We start from the raw sequence: 23,418 nt of genomic DNA on the forward strand, positions 1-23,418 counted from the left end.
AACACCATTAAATAACATGGCACGTCTCTATTAACATACTTAGCTGGATACTATGCAAGTTTTGCCAGGAACTTAAGCATGAGAAAGACGATCATTAAACATGCAGTTTTACTGTAATTTACAGATTATACCACACAGCCAGAAATGATCGTATTTAACACTGGGGCTACTGTTAATTTCAAGATACTGTCAAAAAAATAAAAAAATAAACCACTAAGCTGCACATTGCAAATGACAAATTCATTCAAACCTGAAGATGCATTAATCAGAACCATGTGGATCAACAGATTCATAATACAGAATAGAACTTTTAAAAACTCAGTCAACACTGCAGTTTTATTGATGGCAATTACCCATGGTTTTATTTATCACTCAGCCAGTAATAATTATCATGGCTTTAAAATTAAGTAGATGTCCTTATTATCCAAAGTCACCCTAAGTCCATTTAAACAAGTGATAGAAAAATATATATACTAACACTTTTTACAATACTGTTTTTGGTCCAAACAAAAGTGGATCAGAAAAGCCAATATTCCTTTAGTCTTCAAAGGATCCCCAATTTTCATTTAATTTTACTTTTAAATGGATTTGGGCAACTTTGAATTAAGGGCTTTACATAATAATTTCTAAAAGACAGAACACAGAACACAAAAAAAGCTGGTTTAACACACAAAACTTCACAGATTAAAAAAAGTCACTATTTACAATTTTTTAATAATATTCAAAGGCCAATTATTTGATTCAAAAGCGCAAGTTAAAGGATGAAAGGACAAGAAGAAAAGAAATCTAGAGAGAAAGAGAGGTTGGTATCAAATAGAGAGGGTAGACAAAATAAGAGGGAATACTTAAGAAAATGTACAAGATGAACGTGAACAGATTTAGAACTACAGATTTTAGAGAGAAGAATTCAGGACTTTTCCTTTTTCTTCCTTGCCTGCAAATCTCTGCAGTGGAGGTGCACGGCCCTCAACGTCACCCCACCTCCTTAAAACATTCATTTTGCTTCTCACATCAGACAGCACTCATTTTTACATCAAACACTATTCGGCACATACAAAAGAAACCACACATACACACACAACCTGTGCACAGAAAAATACACTGGTCATTCAGTACATGAAAACACCCTTCTGTAGATTCAGCAACTAGGTCTGTTTCTCAGCCATATGAAGTCACCCCAAGCATAAGCAACCCATCAACACTTTTTCTTCAGAGCATCATTAAATTCTTGTTTTTTTTTCATTTACTTACAAAAAAGGGAAAAAAAGCAAATCCTGCACACAATGCAGATGCTGCAAAGATTACTGTCCTGTTTAAAAGGTTCTTGCTTGATTGTAATGTGTTATTTTGCATCTTTAAGTCTTGGTTAGGTTCTTTGTGTGGGCCAGTGTTCCCCATTCAGTTTATCAATGACCTCCATAGCAAAAAAACAAATCTCTTGGCACTATGAGTAAATCAGTGCCATGCTCAAAATACTAAGTACTTCAGTGTTTGTCCCAATAGTCTATGCCCAAGCCACAATAAATCCTTTCCAACATTTACTTCCTGCGTCGAACAGCAGTTTTGATTTTGCGTCCAGCAACTGAATTCTGCCCAGATGGTGTTGTGTTGAAAGTCTTTGCTGACCTGTTAGGGCGAAAGGTCACATTAATAAATTATTTTCTGCTGGTAACAAATACATTTTGTAGATGTCAAAGCCAATTTACATTACATGAAACATTAAATATGAATATAAATATTTGAAAAAAAAAAAATCTATAGTTGTTTGAATAAAATGTTGAAGCCGATAAAAGACATTTCTTACCCAATGTTAAAAGAAGGGGCCTGACCAAAGCTGAAGCCTCCACCAGAGGGAGGATTCAAAACAGGCATGGCAGGACTGGCGGCAGGAGTTCCTGGAGCTGCTGATCCGGCCCCAAAGGCAAACACGCTATTGCTGCTCCCTGATGCTCCAAATCCACCAGTACTTCCAAACTGGAACCCTCCTAAAAATAACAAATGGGGTAACCATTACATAGATGCATACAAATAATTGGAAGGTTTCTGGCAGGCTTTACTAGGTAGCATGGTGGTAATTTTCACCCTCAAAAACGCAATTATTTTTTATAAATCATCCACATCACTGATTTTGGTAGTATGTTGAAGGTAAAATGCATTTAGGACATTGTTGTTATCCACTAAAGTAGTTAGACATACTGGTTTGGGATGACATGAGATTTTTAGTAATTGTTCTTTTTTTTTCTGCTGATGTTAACAGAAGTCTCTCTGACCTTGGGCTGTGGAGGAAGGAGCAGATCCAAACGTAGGTGTAGGGTTAGCTTGCTGACCGAATACAGGGGCAGAATTGGGCTTGGCTCCGAAGGCAGAAGCTGGCGAAGCGGTGGCCGAGAATGAAGGTGCTGCTGACCCAAATGCCGGAGCACTGGGTTGAGACCCACTTTGACCGAAGATTGGGGCCTGTCCAGATCCAAAGCCAGATGAAGGTGTAGCAGAACTGAAGACAAATGGGGAAGGGTTGGCAGGTGGAGCTGGGGCTGCAAGAGATCAGTGAAATTAGACACATTTGTACAAAATAACATAAAAAATGTCAAAAGCACACAAGACAACAATGGGATGTTTGGTGGCAAACTAACCGGAAGAGGCTGGGGTGGAGGACGCAGCAGCACCAAAAGTGAATGCAGGGGAGGATGAGTTTGTGCCTGAGCCAAATTGGAAGGGTTGTGCTGGGGCAGGTGCAGCAGAAGGTGCTGCAGGAGGTGTCGGCTGGCTGTCCTGCGGCTGCTGCCCAAACATGAAAGTCTTTGCCATGGTCTGTTCAGTGGAGCTACTCTGGCCAAATACAAAGGTACTCGAGGGAGCAGGTGTGGGAGCCAGGGAAGAGGTAGTGGGAGTGCCAAAAAGGCTGGGAATGGAGCTGGAGGAAGCTGGGGTGCTTGAGGAGTTGGCCATGAAGCCAAAAGTGGGCTTTGGAGCAGATGTGTCTGGAAAGCACAGTCGTACAGTCAAACTGAGGTACTACTACAACATAGTATAACTTAAGCCATAAGGAAATTAGAAAATACTCCTTCACTCACCTGTCATGCTCTGTCCAAAACTAAACGACTGTTTTGGGACCTCTGCTGACTCAGCAGCTTTCCCAAATGAAAGTGTAGGCTTGGGGAAATCTTTTGGAGGGTCCGGCTCGCCAAAAGAGAAGCCCAAGGTTGGTGCCGGTTTGTCAGCTTCCTTGGAAGCACCGAATAAGAATGCACCAGAGGGTGCGGAGGTGTCCTTTTTCTCTTCTGTTTTTCCGAAGGTGAAGGTGGACGTCACTAGCGTTTGCTCTTTTGTTGATGGTTCTCCAAACTTCAATGCAGAAGATTCAGCTACAAAAGACTTGCCAAAAATAGGAATGACATTTGCTGCCGTCGTTGTTGCGGTGGTTGATACAGTTTCTGAGGGAGCAGGAGGATCATCTTTTTCAGCTTTGGACTGGGGCACAGAGATACTAAAGGATGAATCTGAGCTTCCTTTCTCACTGGGTTTAGCTCCAAACAAAAATGCTGAGTTTTCAGAGCCAGAAGCTTGAGAGCCGAAAGTGATTCCACCATCACCACCAAATTTAAATCCTGTACCAGAATCCTGTGATTTAGTCTTTTTTTCAAGTGAGTTATCCACAGATCCACCAAATGTAAAGGCTTTTGACACGCTCTCTTTTGTTGCTGTGGATTCTGATGAGGCACACCCAAGTTTGACCCCACCAGAAGCTGCATCCGAGAATAAGCCTCCAAATTTGAAGCCCTCTGATTTTGAGGTTGAGTCGGAGGACCCAAATCCAAATTTAAATCCACCTGCGGTGGAAGTAGTATCTGAGAAAGTGCCTCCAAACTTCAGTCCAGCAGAGGTCGAGTCCGTAGAGCCGGTACCAAACTTAAAACTGGATGAACTTGATTCTGTACTGTTGGACTGAATGCCAAAAGATGAACTAAAACCTGAAAAAGAAATGAGAATTCTGGTCATCAGCCTGCTCCTACTAAACAGTAAGCAGCTGCTCTGAAGTCTCCTGACTAATGGAAATATCATTGCAAGGCACTTTACCTTTGGATTCTATTTTAGCTCCAGGTTTTGCTGACTGGCAGGCCACACACTGCTGGTCCTCTGCCTTATTCTGAACACAGCACACCTCACACTCCCAGCTCCCCTCAGGTTTCTTAAACTTGTCGCCGAATCCTAACAAAGGCGCAGCAGTGTTTGCAGGTGCAGAGACTGGAGTCGAGACCGCTGCGGCTACAGCTCCTGTAATAGACCAAGGAGTAAGACATGAGGTACGCAAATAATTTTTATTTATTTGTGGGCATTAAAATGTTTTAACTCTTAATAACTACAAAACTAAAACTTTACCAGGTTTAGAGCTCTGACAGGCTACACATTTCACATCCTGTGCCTTGTTTTGAACCATGCATACATCACAATCCCAAGACCCCTCTGGCTTCTTAAATTTGTCCCCAAATCCTAACAGTCCAGTTGCTGAAGAAGCAGTTGTTGTTGATGTGGTGGTTGCAGAAGAGGTGGCAGAGAGGGTGGACGAGGCCTCAGAAAGAGCTGGTAAAGTCATGCTGGATTTAACTCCAGTCCCAGGTTTGGCCGTGTCACAAGCTACACATTTAACTACGTCCGGTTTGTTTCTGACCAAACATGTGTCACAGTCCCAGCTACCAGCTGGAGGAGCAAAGAGGGAGCTGATGCTTGCAGGAGCTTCTGTGGGTTTACTGTCTGATTTAGTGGCAGAGTCTGTGTTGGGTTGCGGTGCAAGACAAGCTACACACATCTTGTCCGAAGACTTGTTTTGCAATAGGCAAGTGCCACAGGTCCATGACCCTGCAGGTGGCCTGAACTTGTCTCCAAATCCCGAAAGAGGAGCCGAAAATGTTGATGTAGACGGCAAAGGTTTATCAACTGCGTTCTGAGCAGGGGATGCAAATCCTGAAAATAAGAAAAGGGTAAATGCATGCAAAAAAGCAATGGCCTTCAAAACTTTACATGGAAAAATCAGGAAAAGCCAGTCGTACCAGGTCCCTTAAGTATATCCAATACACTGCCCTGTTTTAAGACCTTGGCAGGTTTGAAGGGTCCTTCAAACTCCTTTTCTTCACTGGCCACTGATTTGACTGCAAAACATACGGAATAGTAGTAAACACTATAACTAAACTTCAAATGAAAATACATCTGCTTTGCAAATCAAACCTTACCTGCTGTTACTGTTGGAACAATTTTACCATTGGAGTAAGAGGGGCCCGTCTTCATAGTAGGCGCACTGAAGGTGAATCCAGACTGCAGGGAAAAATCATTATTATTGCATTTCCTTGTTTTGTATTAAACGTAAAGTCTTAGAGAACAAAGGAGACCTACTGATGGAGAGAAAGATGGAGGACTGGCAGCTGTTGCCTTGACGATAGGCGAAGAGAACGTGAAGGGGACAGATGGTGGTGTGGATGGTGCAGCTGGCTCCTGATAAAACAAATAAAAATGGCGCATTACAAATACTTGTCCACCATAATTGCTATGAACCTGTCAGTTTGATAAGCCAAGACTACACCAGACAGAAGGAACAATTCTAAGAGGTCAGAGGGGAGGTAATACCTTATTTGCTGCCGGTTCCTCAGAGGCAGTTGCAAATGGTTTTGTGCTGGAGGTGAGCGATGAGGTGGGGGGAGGAGAGGAGAAATTAAATGTTGGCAAAGTGAAATTGCTGGGAAGAGAGGCAGGGGGCAGGTCTGGTTCCTCAGCAACCTGAAAGGAGAACAGTTTACATGAGCATCAAACCATTCCGTTGGACAGCTTCAAAATAAGTTCTACTCTACTCAAGTCTCTGACCTCATCGTCGGGTTTTTTGGATGAAGGTCTGATAGCCCTATCCCTCTTCATTTTGCCCCCTCTTGAACCAGCGCTACTGGCTGCTGGAGTGCTGGACAAGGGGTAAGACAATCTGTGTGCTGGGGACAAACAAATTGATGGACTGAGTACATATGCAAGTGAAGCCACTAACAGTTCTCCTTGTCCCATAAAAAAAAAAGAAAAGAGAATTCCAAAATGATCACAACAAATTATTCACCCTTACCTGGGAGAGGGATCCTGGGCATGATCTGAAATTGGAGGGGATTGTCTTACCGGCTACAAAAGGCAGAGAAAACAAAACAAGTTAGTTCTCTGGAAGAGCTGAAAATGCAGACTTGCTATAATCCACTTAATTACAGTGGTTGCTGTTTTTGTAGACAGTTTCAGCGTTAGGTGGACAATGTACATTACCGTTCAAAAGTTTGGAGTGAGTAAAATTTTTATTTTTTTTTATGTTTTTAAAAGAAGAGTCTTTATGCTCACCAAGGCTGTTTTTTTTAATATATAAACAGTCAAAAGTCCAAATATACCCTTCATTACAGTTATTTTATAGTCATATGGTGAATTCTAATGCAGGATGCATTGTTAATTATTGAACTCACAGTCTCGCTGTTGTTTTTCTCCACTCCTCTGTTCACTCCACCTGGGGTGAGTGATGGTCTAAAGGATACCGAACGGTTACCAGACACTGTAGCAGCTGCAGGGACCACCAGCTTTTGCACAGGAGGGACTGACGGCTCCAGCTGTGTGTCAAAGGAACAACATTACAAATACAGCAGACAGTTACCTACACCACTGCGCAAAGGATATTAGGCTATCAATTCTCTGACATAAAAAAAAAAAATATTATATATGTGTGTGTGTGTGTGTGTATGTGTGTAATTACCCATACAGGGATTTTATAATTCTACATCCATATTTTCAAGACCTCAGTACAAGTGGCATTCAACATGAAAAATTCATGGACATCAAAGGCATGAACACGTCTGCTATGATTCATCAATTGTGCTCACTTGAACTGCAAAACAACAATCTCACAGCCCTGGATATTTTGGACTATGGACATCCACCACAAATGGTTATTACAGGCTTTAGGTTTCTAGTGTTGGGTGAATAGGCACATTGTTTGGGATTAGTACCCAGCTGCCACAGTTGTTTACAGTTAAAGACAAGCAGCAGAAGCAAAGTAAAAGTTGCCAATTTTACAAGATGTACTGAGGTACAGTTATAAATTGTTTCCAAACATGAAAAAAAAATTATGGATTTCTTTTTCTACACATCCACGATAGATGCCATTTTTATCTGACACTTCAAATTCTAAAATAGCTGTAGACTCACCCTTTTCCTCTTTGCCTGGAAATTTGAAACGTCAAGGTCTGTGCGATTCAGTGACTGAAAAAATAAAAAAGGAAAGTTGAAAGACTGTATGGACTGAAAACTCAACTGAAGTGAATTTCAAAGTGTTGTAAAGTAAAAACTACTATGACAGTACTTACAGCTGACAGAGGTGATGAAACTGTTGATGGAATTCTTTTTGCATCCTGTAAAGTTACCAAAACATGTTTTTAATGAAATGCTTGCTTTTGTTGCTTTTCCCACATCTAAAGGCAACTATTTGTTTAGCAACTGCTTATTTTACAGAAACATTTATTCAATTTCTTTCTTCTATAGGCTTATTAACACTTAGTAACACTTAGTTTATTTGATTTTTTAATTTTTATACCATTGCAGATAGCACAGACAGGAAACTCACAGCAAGAGGACTGGACATGCGCTCCAGGGACTGTAGGATGCGTCTCGCTGTGGCACTGGTCACTCCACAGGGTTGAGCTCCAGCTGGCTTTGCCTTTATCTGTCTCCTAACGGGAGGCTGAGCAACCACAGACCAGATATTAAAATTTTATAAGAGTATAAAATTTAATATGAAATAATAGTACTGGCCTATGAAATAAGAGTCAATCATTGGCATGATTGTTCAGACCTGGTAAGGAGTAGCTGGACGTGAACGAGCTGTTCTCATCGCAGCAGCTCCTCCATATGTGGTCTTCCCTGGGTAGAAGGGTGAATCCCCCAACTGACTGGAGTTCAGCACTGAACTGCTCAACACTGACTATAAGAGAACAAACATGCCTAGAATTAATCTCCATCTCAGTAAAGTGGGTAGTCATTAGTCATCTGACAAGACAACTTGAACATTAAAGGAAACCTTAAAAGAACACTGATTGCTCATTGTTAATTTTCCAAATTATACACTACCGTTCAAAAGATGTGTTAAAAGTATTTTATGCTCATCAAGCCTGCATTTATTTGGTTAAAAACAAAGTAAAAGCAGTAATATTGTGAAATATTACATTAAAATATCATTACCAGTTTTCAATGTCACGTGATATGCTGATTTGGTGCATTCCATATTATCAAAGATGGAAACAGCTGTGCTGCTTAATATTTCTTTTATTGCAAAATGCAACCATTTGGTCACAGTCTGGAGACCTGTCATGGCACAACTTTTAAATAACTGAAAGTCCACTTAACATCAGTCAATCAAGCATTATAATATGATATGATAATCAAGCATTATTTAATGATAGAACTTTCGTAATTAGAATTATAACTAATTAAAAATGAACTAATGAATATTTGTCATTCTAACTAAAATAAAGACCATTTATTCCACGAAAAATAATCACGTTCATTCAGTGTTTCTGTAAAAATAAAAAACATCTAAAAATCTAACAATAATTCTGATAAGATAATAATAATGATGATAATACTTTGAATTCTACTACTAATAACAATATAAAACACACTAAGGATTAATGAGCTGCTGGGTTCATGAATATTAATCACATTTTCAGTGTTCACACTAGAGTTTACAGTGTGTCAAAAACATGTACGCTGCGCATCCATTGAGATGAACTGGAAAAAAAGCACAGATCCCTTGACGGAGAGTGAAACTCTGAAGTGCTCAGTAAAGAGTGTTCGGCGAGCGAAAATATATCTGTGCTAAAATTACACTTAGCCTCCAACTCACACACTGGCGAGTAAAATCTAAGAATTTATTAGCCAATGGCTAGTGTTAGACATCATTTAGTCACCCAGCGTGAAGATTTAGTCATATATGCAAGTGATTTACTCGCATTGTAGAGGATTGAACCTACTTACTGATGAGGAAGTGCCAAAGACTGACAGGTTAAAGGCTGGTTTTTTCAGCCCAGAGTGGGCTGTCTGCGATCCAGTGTGGGTGCGTTCTGTCTCTGGAGACCAGAGGAGCGGCACAGTCTTCGATGTGGGCAAATCTGGAAGAAGAGTAAGCTCTGTGCTAAGTTCTATCTATACCTAATTTAAGACTCCAATGAAACTTGACAATTCAAATGCCTAGTAACAAAACTTGTCTATCAGTTTCTGCTCAGAAATGTAGTTGCTTACCTTTATCAGACGCACGTGACGAAAAGCCACTGGTAGTCGAGATATTGTCATCCTCATGCTGAGAACTGGAGTCCTTAATCTCTTTCACCAGGGAGAAGTTGGAGGTTACAGCGAAAGGGCTCCCTGAGAAGGGTGCTGTAGACGTGGAGGGCTGGGAGAAGAGGGAGCTTGTGCCACCTAATGCAGGGGAACCATCCAGGGAGGGGAAGTGCAGGTGGGTCCGATTGAGCGGGGGTCTCGAAAGAGCTTCCTGGAAGTTCAGTGACGCTCTACTTGTAGATGGTTCTAAAAAAGGAATTCAGCATTTCAAGTCAAGAATGCAAGCAGTGTTTAAAGTACCCACCTACAGAGTTCTCTAGGTTTTGGAATAGCACTTGTGCATATCTGCCGGAGAGCACCTTCACATCATACCTGTGTTACTTGTGCTCGGCTCTGGAGAGTCTCGTACATCTGGGAGAGGGGTGACTTCATCGCTGCCATTAGGTGGAGGAGCCACATTGTTCAGGTCCACCCCGACTGCACCTGTATCACCCTCTGGAACTTCTCCATTTTTGAAGTATTTCTGCAGCCAGGAGGGGACTATGCTCTTCACTGTATCTGTCACTCGACTGATCAGGCCAGGCTGCTGCAGGAGCCAAAGGGACAAAATTAGCATATCCAGCAGCAACAAAAGACCAGGGGCAATACTTGAATCTCATTAATAAAAACAAATCCATTACTAAGGCAATTAAACTATTGTTTCTGGCAAAAATACAAAAATCCATAATCTATAATAAAGCTTCATTCCCTATAATTAGGGGTGGGAATCACAGGGTGCCTCACGATACCGATAATATTACGATACAGCAATTCTGCGATAATCGATAGATATTGCTAGAAAAGCTTATAATGATACATAACGATATCTGTCTAACTATGAAAACAAAATGCCTGTGAAACTGTTAAGTTCAGGTTTTCTCTCTTCATTCAAGTCCAAACTGCTGAAAATTCTGCAAAAATGAAAATTGTCATCATTTACTCGCTCTCAAGTTGTTTTAATCCTGAACGAGTTACTTTCTTCTGTTGAACATAAAAGTTATTTTAAAGAATGTGGGTAACCAAACAGTTGCTGGCCCACAGTGACTTCCATCGTATTTCTTTTCCTTCAATCGAAGTTAATGTGGACCTGCAACTGTTTGGTTACCCAAAATTTCTTCTTGTACTTTCAGCACAAGACACATTGATACAGGTTTGGGACAACACGAGAGTAAGTAAATAACAGAATAAAAACTTTGAGTGAACTATTCCTTTAATGACAAGCGGCAGCATGTTTAGTACAATTAGTCTGCCGTCACTTTAAGAACTGTGCACATACAGGCATGCAGCTGTTTTTCTCTTAACTGTTTACTTTCACTTTAGACATAACAAACTGTTTTTTTTATGTAAACCTTGTGTGTTTTTGACAGCATTAGCACAATCTAATGCAAACTCATATCGCACAGAGAAGGACAATGAAATAGGCCTATTGCCATATCGATATTTTGTCCCATCCCTACCTAATATATAAAAGGTCCAGTCCATGTTGTCCTCTCACATAAAAATTCTCTTTGTGACTGTTATCACTTGTAAATGGTGATTTATCTGCTAATTTCTCTACTGATTCAGTCTTCTCATTCATTGATGAAAAAAAAAAAAAAAAATTATAGTAAAAATGTATATACTTTTAAACTCAAACACAAAAACTCCATCTCATTTTCTAATCCAACTTTAAAATCGCCCAACATCAGTTTTACTTTTTTATAAAGGGAGTTTAACTTTCTTTGCATGTTCACGTTGTAAACACTTGGTTGGTACTTCCACCTACATCACGTGTGACCTTTCCAACCTGACTACGTAATGCTTGAAGTCGAGCTAGTGCAAGACGACCATTTGTGGTTAAAACAAATCTTTTTTTTTTTTTTTTAGGCAAGACCCTTTTTCCTTGGTGGGATTGTGTTGAGCCCTTTGAAGCTGCATTGAAACAGCTAATTCGGACCTTCAACCCGTCGGTTCCCATGAAGTCCAATATATGGAGAAAAATCCTGGAATTTTTTTCTTTAAAAACCTTAAATTCTTTTCAACTGAAGAAAGAAAGACATGAACATCTTGGATGACATGGGAGTGAGTAAATTACCAGGAAATTTTTATTGTGGAAGTGAACTAATCCTTTAAGCACTTCTAAGTAAAAACTGTTTTCCATGTTCATGTGGCCTTCAACTTATCTACTAAGCATGGAACCAAGTTGCAAGAAAAGACATAATCCTAAACTTTGATTCATGAGTTATCATACTGCAGAAACAGTGTGGCCCCCAAGGCCAGAGAGGGCCTGGATTTGAGAGCATCAGTTGTCATCTAAAAGGGGCCCTGGGGACCAAATCACTGTGCAAGCACTACAGGCTTATTGTTCTCTAACTGAGCTCCAGGGTTTGGACACAGCAACACCACAGACCAGCTCTTTGGCTGAACACTAAGAATGTGACCCTCAAGCAGGTGGGAAAGCTAAATAGTCCATTTGGCCTCCGCAGAAGAACTGGGAGAGATTGCGCAACAAAAATGGAAGGACTTCAATGCTTATAGATACTTTGATTTAAATATAGGCCAGAGCAAGAGCGTAATTCATCTTCCTGCCTTACTCTGAAATCAAGAAGACTACATAAAGGATAAACAACATGAACATGCTCCATGCACTTTGGCATACGAATCCAGCTGTGTTCACGGCTGGGGACTCATGCATGAGCTCAGGGTTGCAACATAAGTCACTTCCCGTCAACAGTGCACACATGACGCCACCCAGGGTCAACATGGCCAATCAATACTACCAAAATGTGTGGGATAGCAGTTTCATAAAGTGTACAGGAAAAACAATGTCTTAAGTTCAACCACATTTTATACTCCACTACATAACGTCATCTAATCTAGTAAACACACCTTGAAGCTCAACTATCTCTGCACAGTGTTAAAATGCACATGTGTAACTGACATGACACACTTCTGATGTGATGTGATGATATACTTTACTGAAATGGCTTAGACAGCATTTTTCAATCAATACTATACATGCAGTTTTATTTCCCTAATTTTAAATGAGGTGCAGCATAGAAGATTTGTACACATAAAAATGCCACAGCACAAGAGCATTTAAAATGAAAGGTGAAATCCTTAAAAGAATTGATCAAATACAGCATCTAGAGTAAACATTTTCCCTTTACCATTTTAAGATATCTTTTGGAGGGGAAAAAAGGGCTTTCCAAGTGTGTGCAGTTTATGCAATGCCAGTGGGGGGGAAACAAGGTGCAATGATGAAAATATGTATATATACACAGTGTCAACAGAAAAGATGGTAATTTGCTAAACATTTAAAATGTAAATGCAATACAAAAGAATAGAGACTTCCCTGTTCTTTACTAATTCCACTTTCTATGGCATAACAGTTTAAATCACTACGTGACATCAAACAATTTTGACACTTCAAAAAACATTCGTTTAGAATTAGAGACCAATGTTTTAACTGCCAATACAAATTATTTTTATGTATCTTATAACCAATATGCAGAACCAGCTCCATTTGTTTCTTTGACAGAGTAAGTCTAATCTTTAGACTAAAAATAAAAATATATGATTTGACTATTTTAACAAATTATGATTAACAGTTTACAAAATACACAGTAAAAAAATACAACACTTCCATTTATACAATTTCTACTTAATTTTCCTAAAACACAGGTCCTATCAAATGATATCAATATTGCTAAAGTTATTAGCCAAATAAAGGCTAGCTTATGATTTGTTTAGGATTAGTAAAGGACTAATTAAAATGTCTATAAGTTACATAGAACATGGAATGAAATTAATCCATGAACGTGCGTTAGTCACTGCTATTGCTCTTTTCATAAAGCAGCATGTGAATGTTTCCAGCTACAGATCGCTCTGAAAACACGCCACGACACGCACTCATCCCGCCTTTCTTCATAATGACAAATCTAGCGTTAACTACCGGTGCTTTCCGTATTTATGCAGAACATGTACCAGACTCGCTAGTCATATCCAATTGATCTTCAACCAAGTTTAAGACTTAGACATGAAATGCAAGTAAAGAAAACATTGCCAAAAGTGCTGCGAAGCTCAGATTACCCACATGTGAACCCTCACAGCGGCGCAAAAGATGGGAGACGTGAGCTTCGGAGTATAAAGAGCATTTTATTTAGAGAGTAATAATATTAAAAATGCTGTTGTTTTTATTCAAATGTAAGTATTCTTGTATGACGACGGTGCGAGCCGCAGCTACCGTAACGGCTAACGGCTTGTGTTTTGAAACGCACTCACGCGGTTGTCTGAAAATATTTAAAAACATTCAAATTTCACTTCTCTGACGCCATATTTTGAGCATTTTTCCACACTTAACGGAAACGTCTCTTTAGTCAAATGAGTTAACGTTAGCGGTATTGCGGTGACAGTGTTGAGACCGTGTGCTGGAAGAACGTGAACAGGCCTGAAACAGGCCTCAAAACGTCTCCTGCTTTACAAATACAAAACCCGCCGGCTAAAAACCGGTGCGCCTTAAGCTAAGAACCGCTAAAATCCTTGCCGTGGCGACTAGGGTTTCGTTTTATTTACCTGTTTGCCTTTGGCATAAGGTTTTGAAGCGATGTGGTGTCTTCTTGATCTGATTTTCCCTCCTCCTGTCGCCGCCATGGCTAACTAGATTGCGTCTGCTCAGTAGCGCTTCGCCGGATAGAGCTCCGCTGTCACAGCCGCAGCTCTCCAATATACCATCAGCCACTTCGGCGCTGGGGTTTATGGGAAATGCAGTTGGAACAGACACATGCGTTCGGTACTGACGTCAGTTTGTAGGCCAACCGGCCGTGGAATTCAGATCGGTGGTTATGAGTGAAATAAAGCCCTTGGCAAACATTACGTGAAGAGAATTTAATGTTGTGTTCTAGAAGATAAACTACACAGCCGGTAGCTCAAACATGAATTCTGAATTTAATCACAGACCTTATTTTACTCATAATAACTTAATAATAGTAACATTAATAACACTTATTTCTTTAATGGCATGTTGGATAAATTATAAAGGAGGCAGATATTTGTTCTGAAATGTATATGCCTATATCAAAACTTTATATCAGATTCATGATCGTAACCAATAATTTATTAAATATTTAGTGAACCAGACCTATAGGAACTAATACAATTATACTGAAAATTACTAAGAACAAAGAGACTTCAATTCAACATTTTATTTGAAATTTTTACTCCGTGATAGTATGCATGTTAAGTAAGTGAAAACCAATATCACTGAAAAGTTTGTAAAAACAAAAAAAAAAAAAAAAAAAAAACAATCAGGTATATTTTTCCCCACATATAGGAACTCAAACAATTATACTACAATTACTAAGAACCAAGAGACTCCAATTCAGTATTTTATTTCAAATATTTACTCAATGATAGTATGTGTGTAAATAACACCCCCTTGAGGCGATTCACATATGTGGAAAGTTTAACCATTTATTCTTAAATCTCAAACAAAATGGTCACACCTCATTGCTCCTGATTATCACATTAAAGCTCTGAAATAATTAGATATGAGAACACTGCTGTGGCGGATTCATCACATTTTATGCAGACTATTTGGTCACCTTCCGAACTGCAAATGCATACAAAATTCATGACTAGAAATCTTAACGGTTATTTTAGGTTTTGATGTTTTTCCAGGGGAAAAAATTAGATTCTGTATAACTAACAGCTTAGGTATTGCTCAACAATTTGGTCCATGAAAACAGAATGTAAAAAAATAAATAAAACAAAAGAAAAAAGTGATAGTACCTTAATATAAGCATAGGCTACCATTTGGTATTAATAACCCATGAAAAAAACATTCCTGCCTACAAAAACAGCACAAAATCCTAAATTTAGGTTTTGCAAAAATTACTGCCATTTCCAAAAACTGCATGTAGAAATGAATAGTCATTTAAAGGCCTCACACAGAAAACATTATGGGTCTAAAATCATTTATGCCCATGCCCACATAATCACACAGGAATAAATCATAACACAAAAGTTGACATACAAAGCAATAACTATAAAAGTATTGCCAAAAATGACACAACACATGTTGACACAACATTATGTCATAATTTCAAAACCACCTTTACACAATGCCAAAAAAGCTGAATCATATTACATTTAAGTAAATCAACAGCTCTTAATGCAAAAGGTCACAGCCTGCCTCTCCTTCAACCACCCTGCATTGTTAATTTAAAAGAGCAAACAGAAGAAGACTGAAAAACTGTAAATGTTGTGATAATGGAAGAGCCGTGCCAGGATCATACTACGTTAAAACAACTGCTTAAAGGATTTTCAAAAAAAAGTAGAGCTTGCTTTTAAGCTCACAATGAAATGATGCATAAAATTTCTTACCCTGATCAATGCATAGGTATGTGTCAACAAAACATTCACCAATTAAAGGGCAAGTGGAGAAAAACGTGCAAAATTTAAGACAGGGCTTGGTCTGCGTTAACAATACTGGTAATAAGAAATAATCAGAGCTGAATAACACTCCTATAATGTTTTACAGAAAGCCTGGCAGCATTGAGATCATTTCATTAGGAGGGCCATCGCAAACATTCACGGTCTCAGACACTTCCAACATTCCTAAATATGAAAGCCACATCATTGCCACTGGAAAGTGTGCATTGTGTCATTTCCCGTAATCCTGGCATACCACAAATCATTGTTTCCTTCCAAGTGCTATGAAAATAAAAACTAGTGTATATAGTAAAGACAGAGGCTTGTGGTTTGGAATGTGTCCTCTGTTTAAAGAACCACTTCTTGTGTCTGCACACTATAACCCAGCTAACCGCTTAATCTCTCTTCAGCTGCTTACGACATATTCTTTCTTTCACCCCTTGTGGTCCATAAAGAGATCATCAGTTTCTAGCTGTGGTCACTTCTTGCCACTCGTTCCATTGATTGTTTTGTTTTTTCCAGAGCCTCCTTTTCTTCTCCGTGATGAAGTGGAATTGCTACTGGAGTTCTTCTCTGCTAATAGTAGTAATTATGTAATAATATATACATTTTGGTGTTAAATTCAGATTTAAAACCAGATTAAATGCCATTCAGATATTCAAGGGGAAAATAAATCTCAAATGTTCCTTATATGGTCTTAATATCATAGTACAATTATTTTATTTTCATTTTAATCTATAGGGTAGAAAATGTAAATACTAAAAAAACAAATTCCCTGTCACAAATCTTCTTAAAACATTCAACTTCTGGATATTTAATGTCATTTGATAAACCCTCTAAAACAAATCAGATTGTATGTTACCTTTGGCAGTTTCAAAAATGTGGTCATACGTATCAATAGGGGTGCTGTCGTCACAGTCTGCAAAGTTCTGTCAAAGTTAAGAGATTTATCAGTTTATCAATATTTGATATGCAAGTGTACACCACAAACCAGGAAAATAAACCAAGACTCACACCTGAGCAAATTAACACTTCATTGTGACTTTCTCTGTGCTTTCTGCTCGGGATGATTCTAATGTAAATGCTGTCAAATTGTGAATGACCAGATGACAGCACTAGATTTATATTCTTGTTGAAGAATCCACAGTATTTAGTATCTCTCAGTATATCAAGTTATCGTAACAGATGAATAAATACGGTCCTTTACCTTCAGTCTCTTCCCATAATTCTGTTCGTACCAAATCATTCCATACAGACAGAGAAAAGTAATGAAAGCCTGGAAGGTGGCAAGAGAAAGAGAGAGAAAGTGTGTATGAGACTTCATCACACATACATACAAATTCTTAGTATATGGTTTATTTCGCTTACACATATCCAGTAATTTGCTGTTTTCATTAGTGAAGGACTAAATAATGAAGAATTTACTTTTTACTGTACTTCTGAATATTTTAAATGAGATTTTGAATCTCAGATTTTCAATGTAGTTTCAGACTTTTGGATCCCACTCTATTTAGTTTAGAGAAACACAGGTTCTAATCCGTAAACATTCAGTTTAAACTACAGATGTATAAACGAACATAATAAACTGTTGAATCATAGTCACAGTACAGCAATATTTGTTAAGGTTTCACTATCTGTTAAGGAAAACAGTAAACACATCTCTAAAACAAAACTTCATTTTAAAAGATAATAATATAAAAATATAAATACGTACTTATGTATAAATTAATATAAATATATTATAATAGTAATACGTTTTTTAAACAATATTTATAAATACAGGAAATTTCAACCAAAACACTCACCAAACACAAAAGCCAAAGGACAACATAAAGAGCCTGTGTTTTAGAGAACAAGTCTTGTCCAAATTTGATACAAGCCAGAGCTTCCAGGAAAGCAATGGCCCTAAAAGGAAGAACAGAAACACACACTCGTAAATGCAACACCCTGGAAAGTATTAGGACACTTAAACCACACTTAAAATGTATGGATGTCTTTGCATTACATAACAATATATCAAACTGTGTTATATTGTTTTAGTTTTGTTTATATAAATAAAACAACAAACTTTCAAGCAAGTTTTTTGTTTTTTAAATAAATATTTAAATGCCAGAACAACATATATACTGTTGAAAAATATGGTAAAAAAATTGATATTTATGTCTGATATTTAGTTATCTATAGTATGATGTACCATAAATAAATAAATACATTTTTAAGTATGGTTTTAGGATATTTTGAAAAATGCTGAAAAGTCAATGGGGTCCAAAAACAGTAGGCCTTATTAATTTTATTGTGTAGCATAAAAACACAGAATTCAAAATACTACCTTTTCTTGTTCCACTGAATAAAGTAAGTCACATGTGATTGGAAACACATGAGGGTGAGTAAATGACACAAGTTTAATTTATAGTTAAACTATCCCTTTAAGTGTTCAACGGTATCAAATACTTTTAGTGCCACGGTATAACTTTCAGGTTTTATTGAACTATGTAAATAAACGCTCTTTCAATATAAAAAATAAATAAATAAACATAACTTTTTTGAGTTTAACCCACAATGGCAAATCTCTATGAGCATTTTAGACTTGTAGCACAAATACAAAAGTGAGGTTTGTTAACTCTAGTCACCAGACCTGGAGCTTAAAGCCAAGAGAAAATGCCTTCATTGTTTGGAATCGAATGGAAAAAGTGAGATTGTCTGGTAAACAGGACACAAATCACCTGACTCTAACAAAACCAGCTGTGGGGAGATGGAACTAAACCTATGTATTAAATGTCTCTGTATCTATACCAATGTAAGAACATTCAAAAAATAAGTTCAAAATTAAACAGACAGAATAATTTCATGACACAGTCTTTATGTAGAATGGATAGTTCACCCAAAAATGAAAACTCTGTCATGTCTCTCAAAACCAGTGTGATTTTATTTATACTGCGGAACACAAAAGAAAATATTTTAAACTGTTTTTGTTTACACACTGAAAGTCACTGGACCCTACTGACTTTTACTGTCAATGTAAACTGCTCAAAATGTGCTTCACAAATGTGTTCCTTAATATTTCATAAAGGTTTGGAATCACATAAGTGTGAGTACATTTTGACAGAAGTTTCATTTTTGAAGAACTATCCCTATAAGTCATCATCTATTGCTGATTATAAGACCCAAACATCTAAACTGTAAAATAAGTTAAACTATTAATATCATTGTTAAAAATCCTTATTCTGACAGATATATACATAGAACATTTACATTAGATAAATAAACATACTTACCCAAACACCCAACACTGTGTTCCAACTCTTTTGCACTGGGTGTCTGTTAGATATGCGTAGTATTGCCTAATGGAAACGATAAATATGTCATTCAACACCTCTGGCATAAAACATCTGCCAAACTTTATGATCCAAAATGAATGTATTCATTTAGAATGATTATATGGCTGGAAAAACAGCATTTCTGTGTTGATGTTTATGGATCATCAGATCACACGCCACAATAAATAAAGAATTTCAATAAATAAAATACGGCATGGCATTCTCATGTTTCCCATTTCTGTCCTGCCTTTCCAGGAAAAGATTTTGCTTTACTACATCAGATTTTGGAGAGATAATGATCCTGATCTCTAGAGAAGCAAAACGAGGCCAGAGTAAAAATAAAGTGAAATGACTTAATATCGTTCGGTCGGGTGAGATGTGCCAGTACAAAGAAAGGTTCATTTCAAGGGATTACGCTGGAACACGGAAGAAGGTAATTGGACATTACCGCACTGTGGGGGCAGTGATGATCCCAATGAAGAGGATCCGGCACCAGCTGAGAGGATGAGAGGCCTGGAATACGAAGATATGCTTCAGGAAAAACGTGTTCAATTCTGTGAGCTGTTGGAGAGCAGAGAAACAGGACAAAAGTGAATGAAAACCCAAAGAACCACAAAGATACATACTGTGGTCTGCTACTGTTTGTTTAAGCCCATCTGAATGTATTGAATGTCTTTCAATTAAACAGTAGAATTTTTTTTAGGTCAAAGGGCACATTAAGTGTGTAACTGATGCTTTGTCTACACTAGTGTTCAAAAGATTGGGGTCATTAAGATTTTTTTGTTTGTTTTCAAGAAATTAATAGTTTTATTTAGAAAGGATGCATTACATTGATCATTGTACACTGATTAAAAGTAAAAGTAAATTGAAAGTAAAGACTTTTAAATTGTTACAAAAGATTTCCATTTCAAATAAATATTGTTCTTTTCTTTTAAACTTTCTATTCATCAAATAATCCTGGAAAAAATGGTATCATGGTTTCCACAAAGGTATGAATCATGTTTTCAACAATTTCTGAAGGATCATGCGACACTGAGACTGGAGTAAAAGCTGCCGAAAATTTAGCTTTGCCATCACAGGAATACATTATATTTTAAAATATATTAAAATAATAAAACAAATACAAAAAAAATAACTGTCATCTATATAATCACAGAGAAAGATGGGATATGCAGTTTTGTCAAACAGGAAAAGGTTTCGAGCATAAAAGCTCTTAATATCAGACCTGATGAAGACCAGATCGAAACATCACATTTAGTGAGAACATAATTCAATATTTTTCCTATTTTGAAGCTGTGGCGCGCCAACTTTGAATTTCTTGTTTTTGTGGTTGAGCACCTGCATTGAGCTTTTGGCTGGTTGGACGTGGGCATTTTGAATTGAATCTTTATATGCAGTTTTGTCGCCATAAACTGGCTAAAAAAGTATTTTCTGTCAAGCTAGATTATTAAGGTTCTCATTAAAAGTACATAATGTAATCTTAATTATCATCAACACTCATTTTTTTTCACTGTGACTATAATTTAAATGCCCCCAACTTGGAAAGTCATGGCTAAAGGAAAGTTTCACACTGTTGTTTCTGTTCATATGCGACATACTAAACCTGAATGTAGCATAAACTAAAAGGCTTTCCATGCTACTTATATTTTAGATCACAATCACCATCAAGTACATTTCTGTAGCATCACACACCTGCCATACTATCATGAAGAGGTAGATTCCAGCCACCCTCTGAAAAGAGGATTTGGGGTCAAACCAGCGCACATATGTCCAGCTGGCCGGAGTGAACTGCAAAACAGCCCGTTTCAGCTTGCCTGTGGTTGTGTGGATATCCCTGAACACATACAAAACACCCGTTTACAATAATCCTAGACACATGAACATCCTTGTACACTACCTCAGTGACCTAAAAACCCTAGATCAGATGATCCAACAAGAATGTAGTGCAAAACTGGTTTGAGGTTAACACAGATAGCTAATGTTTGTACAAACGTTGGTTCCATGGGGAACAGCCACACACTAATCGTAAAAAGAGCTTACTTGATACTGGCCCAGTGGTAGGTACGCATCTCTAAAAAGCGACACACAGTCATGCCAAGACAAATGCCCCCTCCATTGCACAACAGGATGTCAAGAATGACTTGATCCCACCAGCACTCTGCAAAGTTTGGCAGGAGGTGCATGAAGAACAACTGAATGAGGAAGACAGAGAAAGAAGAGAGAAAAATAATGCAACAAGTGGTGGTGTGCTCTATATAACAACCCCGGCTGTTTTCACTGCTACAACATTAGTGATAATCTCAGCAGCTGCCTCTGGCATCAGCTCATATAAAGGTATCAACAGTAATAATAATAATAATAGGCACGCCTCAAACAATAAATCTGTCATTCATAAAAATTATACTCAATAGGATACTATAAGGGTTTACCTCAAACTGTGATTTAATATTTTATTTGCTTAGTCAAAGAACACTTATCATATTTCACATTCATTCTTACAGATTAAGTATGGCGTTATGAGGAAGTTGCATAATCAGTACTATTGCATAAGCAGCTACTTACTTTCTAAGGCATTCGATTGGGAAAGACATCCACCCACTCATGGTGTCAAATCATATCCAAAAACATTTACATATGAAGCTTTAAACTGTTTTTACTGTATTTACTTTATCATGTCAAATCAGCAGCTTTGGTGAGCATAAGAGACTTCTTACAGAAATATTAAAAGAATCTAGCTGACACCAACCGTTTGATATTTAAATAGTATGAATATATAAAATGCATTACCTCTGTGAGCTCCCATGTGATGCTGATGGTCCAGCAGAGGCCGTAGCTGCGGATGAGTAGAGCTTTCATTGCCCAGCCCCAGAAATGACCAAAGGCAAAAATGTCAAAATGACTCAGGATGCGTTCCCATGTAATCACGTGACAGTTTACAGCATACTCCTGTAAAATTTGGGATAAATAAATAAATAATTAAAACAAATACTAAATGAAACAATTAAATAGAAAAAAATTATAAATAAATATTGTGAAATTGTACGGAAAACTTCAGAATTATTTACACTATAGAATATGTTATCCACTATACAACATATAAGGGCTGTATAAGCTTTTTTTTTTTCAAGAAATAATTTCACTAATTTTACAAATGTGTGAAAACAAAAACTGACACAAATTAGGGCACAGTGCGAATTAGATACAGTGAACGACATGGAGCCTGATGTCAACAGACAGAGATTCAAATAATCCTATTGGCTGAATGTCCGCAGTCAGGCCGTCCTCTGAGCTACATAGAAACCTCTTACAGAAAGCTGGCATTATCTCTTTACACTAATTAATCATAATTCACTGGATTAGAAACACACACACACTGAAGGGAGGGTTTCAACTATACTTCTGACTATACAGCTATAGACAAATATAACGTTATACAGGAAATCACCGATTTTTATTTATTTATTTTATTTTAACTTGCCTAAATTAAATGTTCAATAATTATGCATCAGTAACAGTCTCTATTTATACTGGCATGTTAATGAAGTAATTAAAAATAATAATTATGGGAGTTGAGAAGTGAGAAAAGCTTAGGTGTTCACAGCTCAACGTGAATAAATAACGACTTGAGTTGCTAGTACAGATTGGTTATTGTTTATAAATAAACACAAAATGCTGGAATACAGCAACAAAGAGTATAAGATGTGATGGTTTTATTGATGACGAAAAACTTTATAGCCTCTCACACAAGGATGAATTTAGTTTTTTTGGATATCATATCACTCACCATGATATCTGCTTCTCGTGTGGCATAACGTAGATTGGGGTCCAGCCAATACAACATCGCCTTCACCTGATCCCAGTTCAGGAAGATGAGGAACACCAGGAAGAGGAAGTAAAGGACACTGAGACCTGAAAGGTGCCAATAGATCAAGGCGTTGGACGTTGAGTCAACATAGCCACTGATACACAAGAAGAGACTGTTAACAGTCACTCACCAAAAACCATGCGCCATATAGCAGGATGTGGTCTTGTGAAAGGACCTAAAAGATTTTATTAATCCAGTTAAAAACATATATATTTAGTAGGGACATAAAACTTGTTAAATGGATAGTTCATTTTCATGTCATTCCTATTTGTGTGATTTACTTAGAGAGGATTTGCCAAATGCCAAAGGCTTTATTGTATGGAAAAGAGTAGCTTGGAAATTCTGTTACAAATATTTGCTTTTGTGTTCCATTGAAGAAAAGACATGAGGGTGAGTAAATAATGACAGAATTTTCCTGCAGTGAAAGCACTCAGTGAAAGTCAATTT

At 37.7% G+C, this 23,418-nt stretch overlaps 2 protein-coding genes across 3 annotated transcripts in view; both read right to left on the minus strand.

Moving 5' to 3' along the window:
- Positions 1-90: 90 nt before the first annotated feature.
- On the minus strand, positions 91-14,091 carry LOC109111679 (nuclear pore complex protein Nup153-like). Its single transcript, XM_042777104.1, has 22 exons — positions 13,933-14,091; positions 9,712-9,925; positions 9,301-9,585; positions 9,037-9,170; positions 7,856-7,984; positions 7,628-7,744; positions 7,371-7,415; positions 7,213-7,266; positions 6,477-6,617; positions 6,098-6,150; positions 5,854-5,995; positions 5,620-5,769; positions 5,389-5,487; positions 5,229-5,310; positions 5,049-5,147; positions 4,381-4,962; positions 4,078-4,275; positions 3,075-3,971; positions 2,634-2,981; positions 2,271-2,534; positions 1,805-1,985; positions 91-1,626 (listed from the first exon to the last, which is right to left on the minus strand). Exons 1-22 carry the CDS (start codon positions 14,008-14,010, stop codon positions 1,539-1,541), a joined length of 4,380 nt encoding a protein of 1,459 aa, XP_042633038.1. The 5' UTR covers positions 14,011-14,091; the 3' UTR covers positions 91-1,538.
- Positions 14,092-14,546: 455 nt separating this feature from the next.
- LOC109111680 (phosphatidylserine synthase 1-like) overlaps positions 14,547-23,418 on the minus strand; it is a 12,938-nt gene continuing 4,066 nt past the window's right edge. For both annotated transcript variants that reach the window (XM_042777101.1, XM_019124640.2), the window contains exons 3-13: positions 23,102-23,146; positions 22,891-23,015; positions 21,894-22,052; positions 21,147-21,298; positions 20,799-20,940; positions 19,555-19,667; positions 19,065-19,130; positions 17,595-17,694; positions 16,997-17,065; positions 16,652-16,718; positions 14,547-16,365 (exon numbers count right to left, since the gene is read on the minus strand). In XM_042777101.1, coding sequence (XP_042633035.1) covers positions 16,268-16,365; positions 16,652-16,718; positions 16,997-17,065; positions 17,595-17,694; positions 19,065-19,130; positions 19,555-19,667; positions 20,799-20,940; positions 21,147-21,298; positions 21,894-22,052; positions 22,891-23,015; positions 23,102-23,111 — 1,101 coding nt within the window. In that variant the 5' untranslated portion in view covers positions 23,112-23,146 and the 3' untranslated portion in view covers positions 14,547-16,267. The remainder of the gene's footprint in view (positions 16,366-16,651; positions 16,719-16,996; positions 17,066-17,594; positions 17,695-19,064; positions 19,131-19,554; positions 19,668-20,798; positions 20,941-21,146; positions 21,299-21,893; positions 22,053-22,890; positions 23,016-23,101; positions 23,147-23,418) is intronic.

Source organism: Cyprinus carpio, chromosome A19 (assembly GCF_018340385.1).
Source record: "Cyprinus carpio isolate SPL01 chromosome A19, ASM1834038v1, whole genome shotgun sequence".
In the NCBI taxonomy this organism is placed as follows: Eukaryota; Metazoa; Chordata; class Actinopteri; order Cypriniformes; family Cyprinidae; genus Cyprinus; species Cyprinus carpio.

Bases quoted from the DNA above. Each gene is read 5' to 3' on its own strand.
- LOC109111679 (XM_042777104.1), bottom strand. From the start codon at position 14,010: ATGGCGGCGACAGGAGGAGGGAAAATCAGATCAAGAAGACACCACATC. The intron at 7,416-7,627 runs GTGAGTTTCCTG...GTAACTTTACAG, and splicing joins GCATGTCCAGTCCTCTTGCT to GATGCAAAAAGAATTCCATC. The intron at 6,151-6,476 runs GTGAGTTCAATA...TGCCTTTTGTAG, and splicing joins AGAAAAACAACAGCGAGACT to CCGGTAAGACAATCCCCTCC.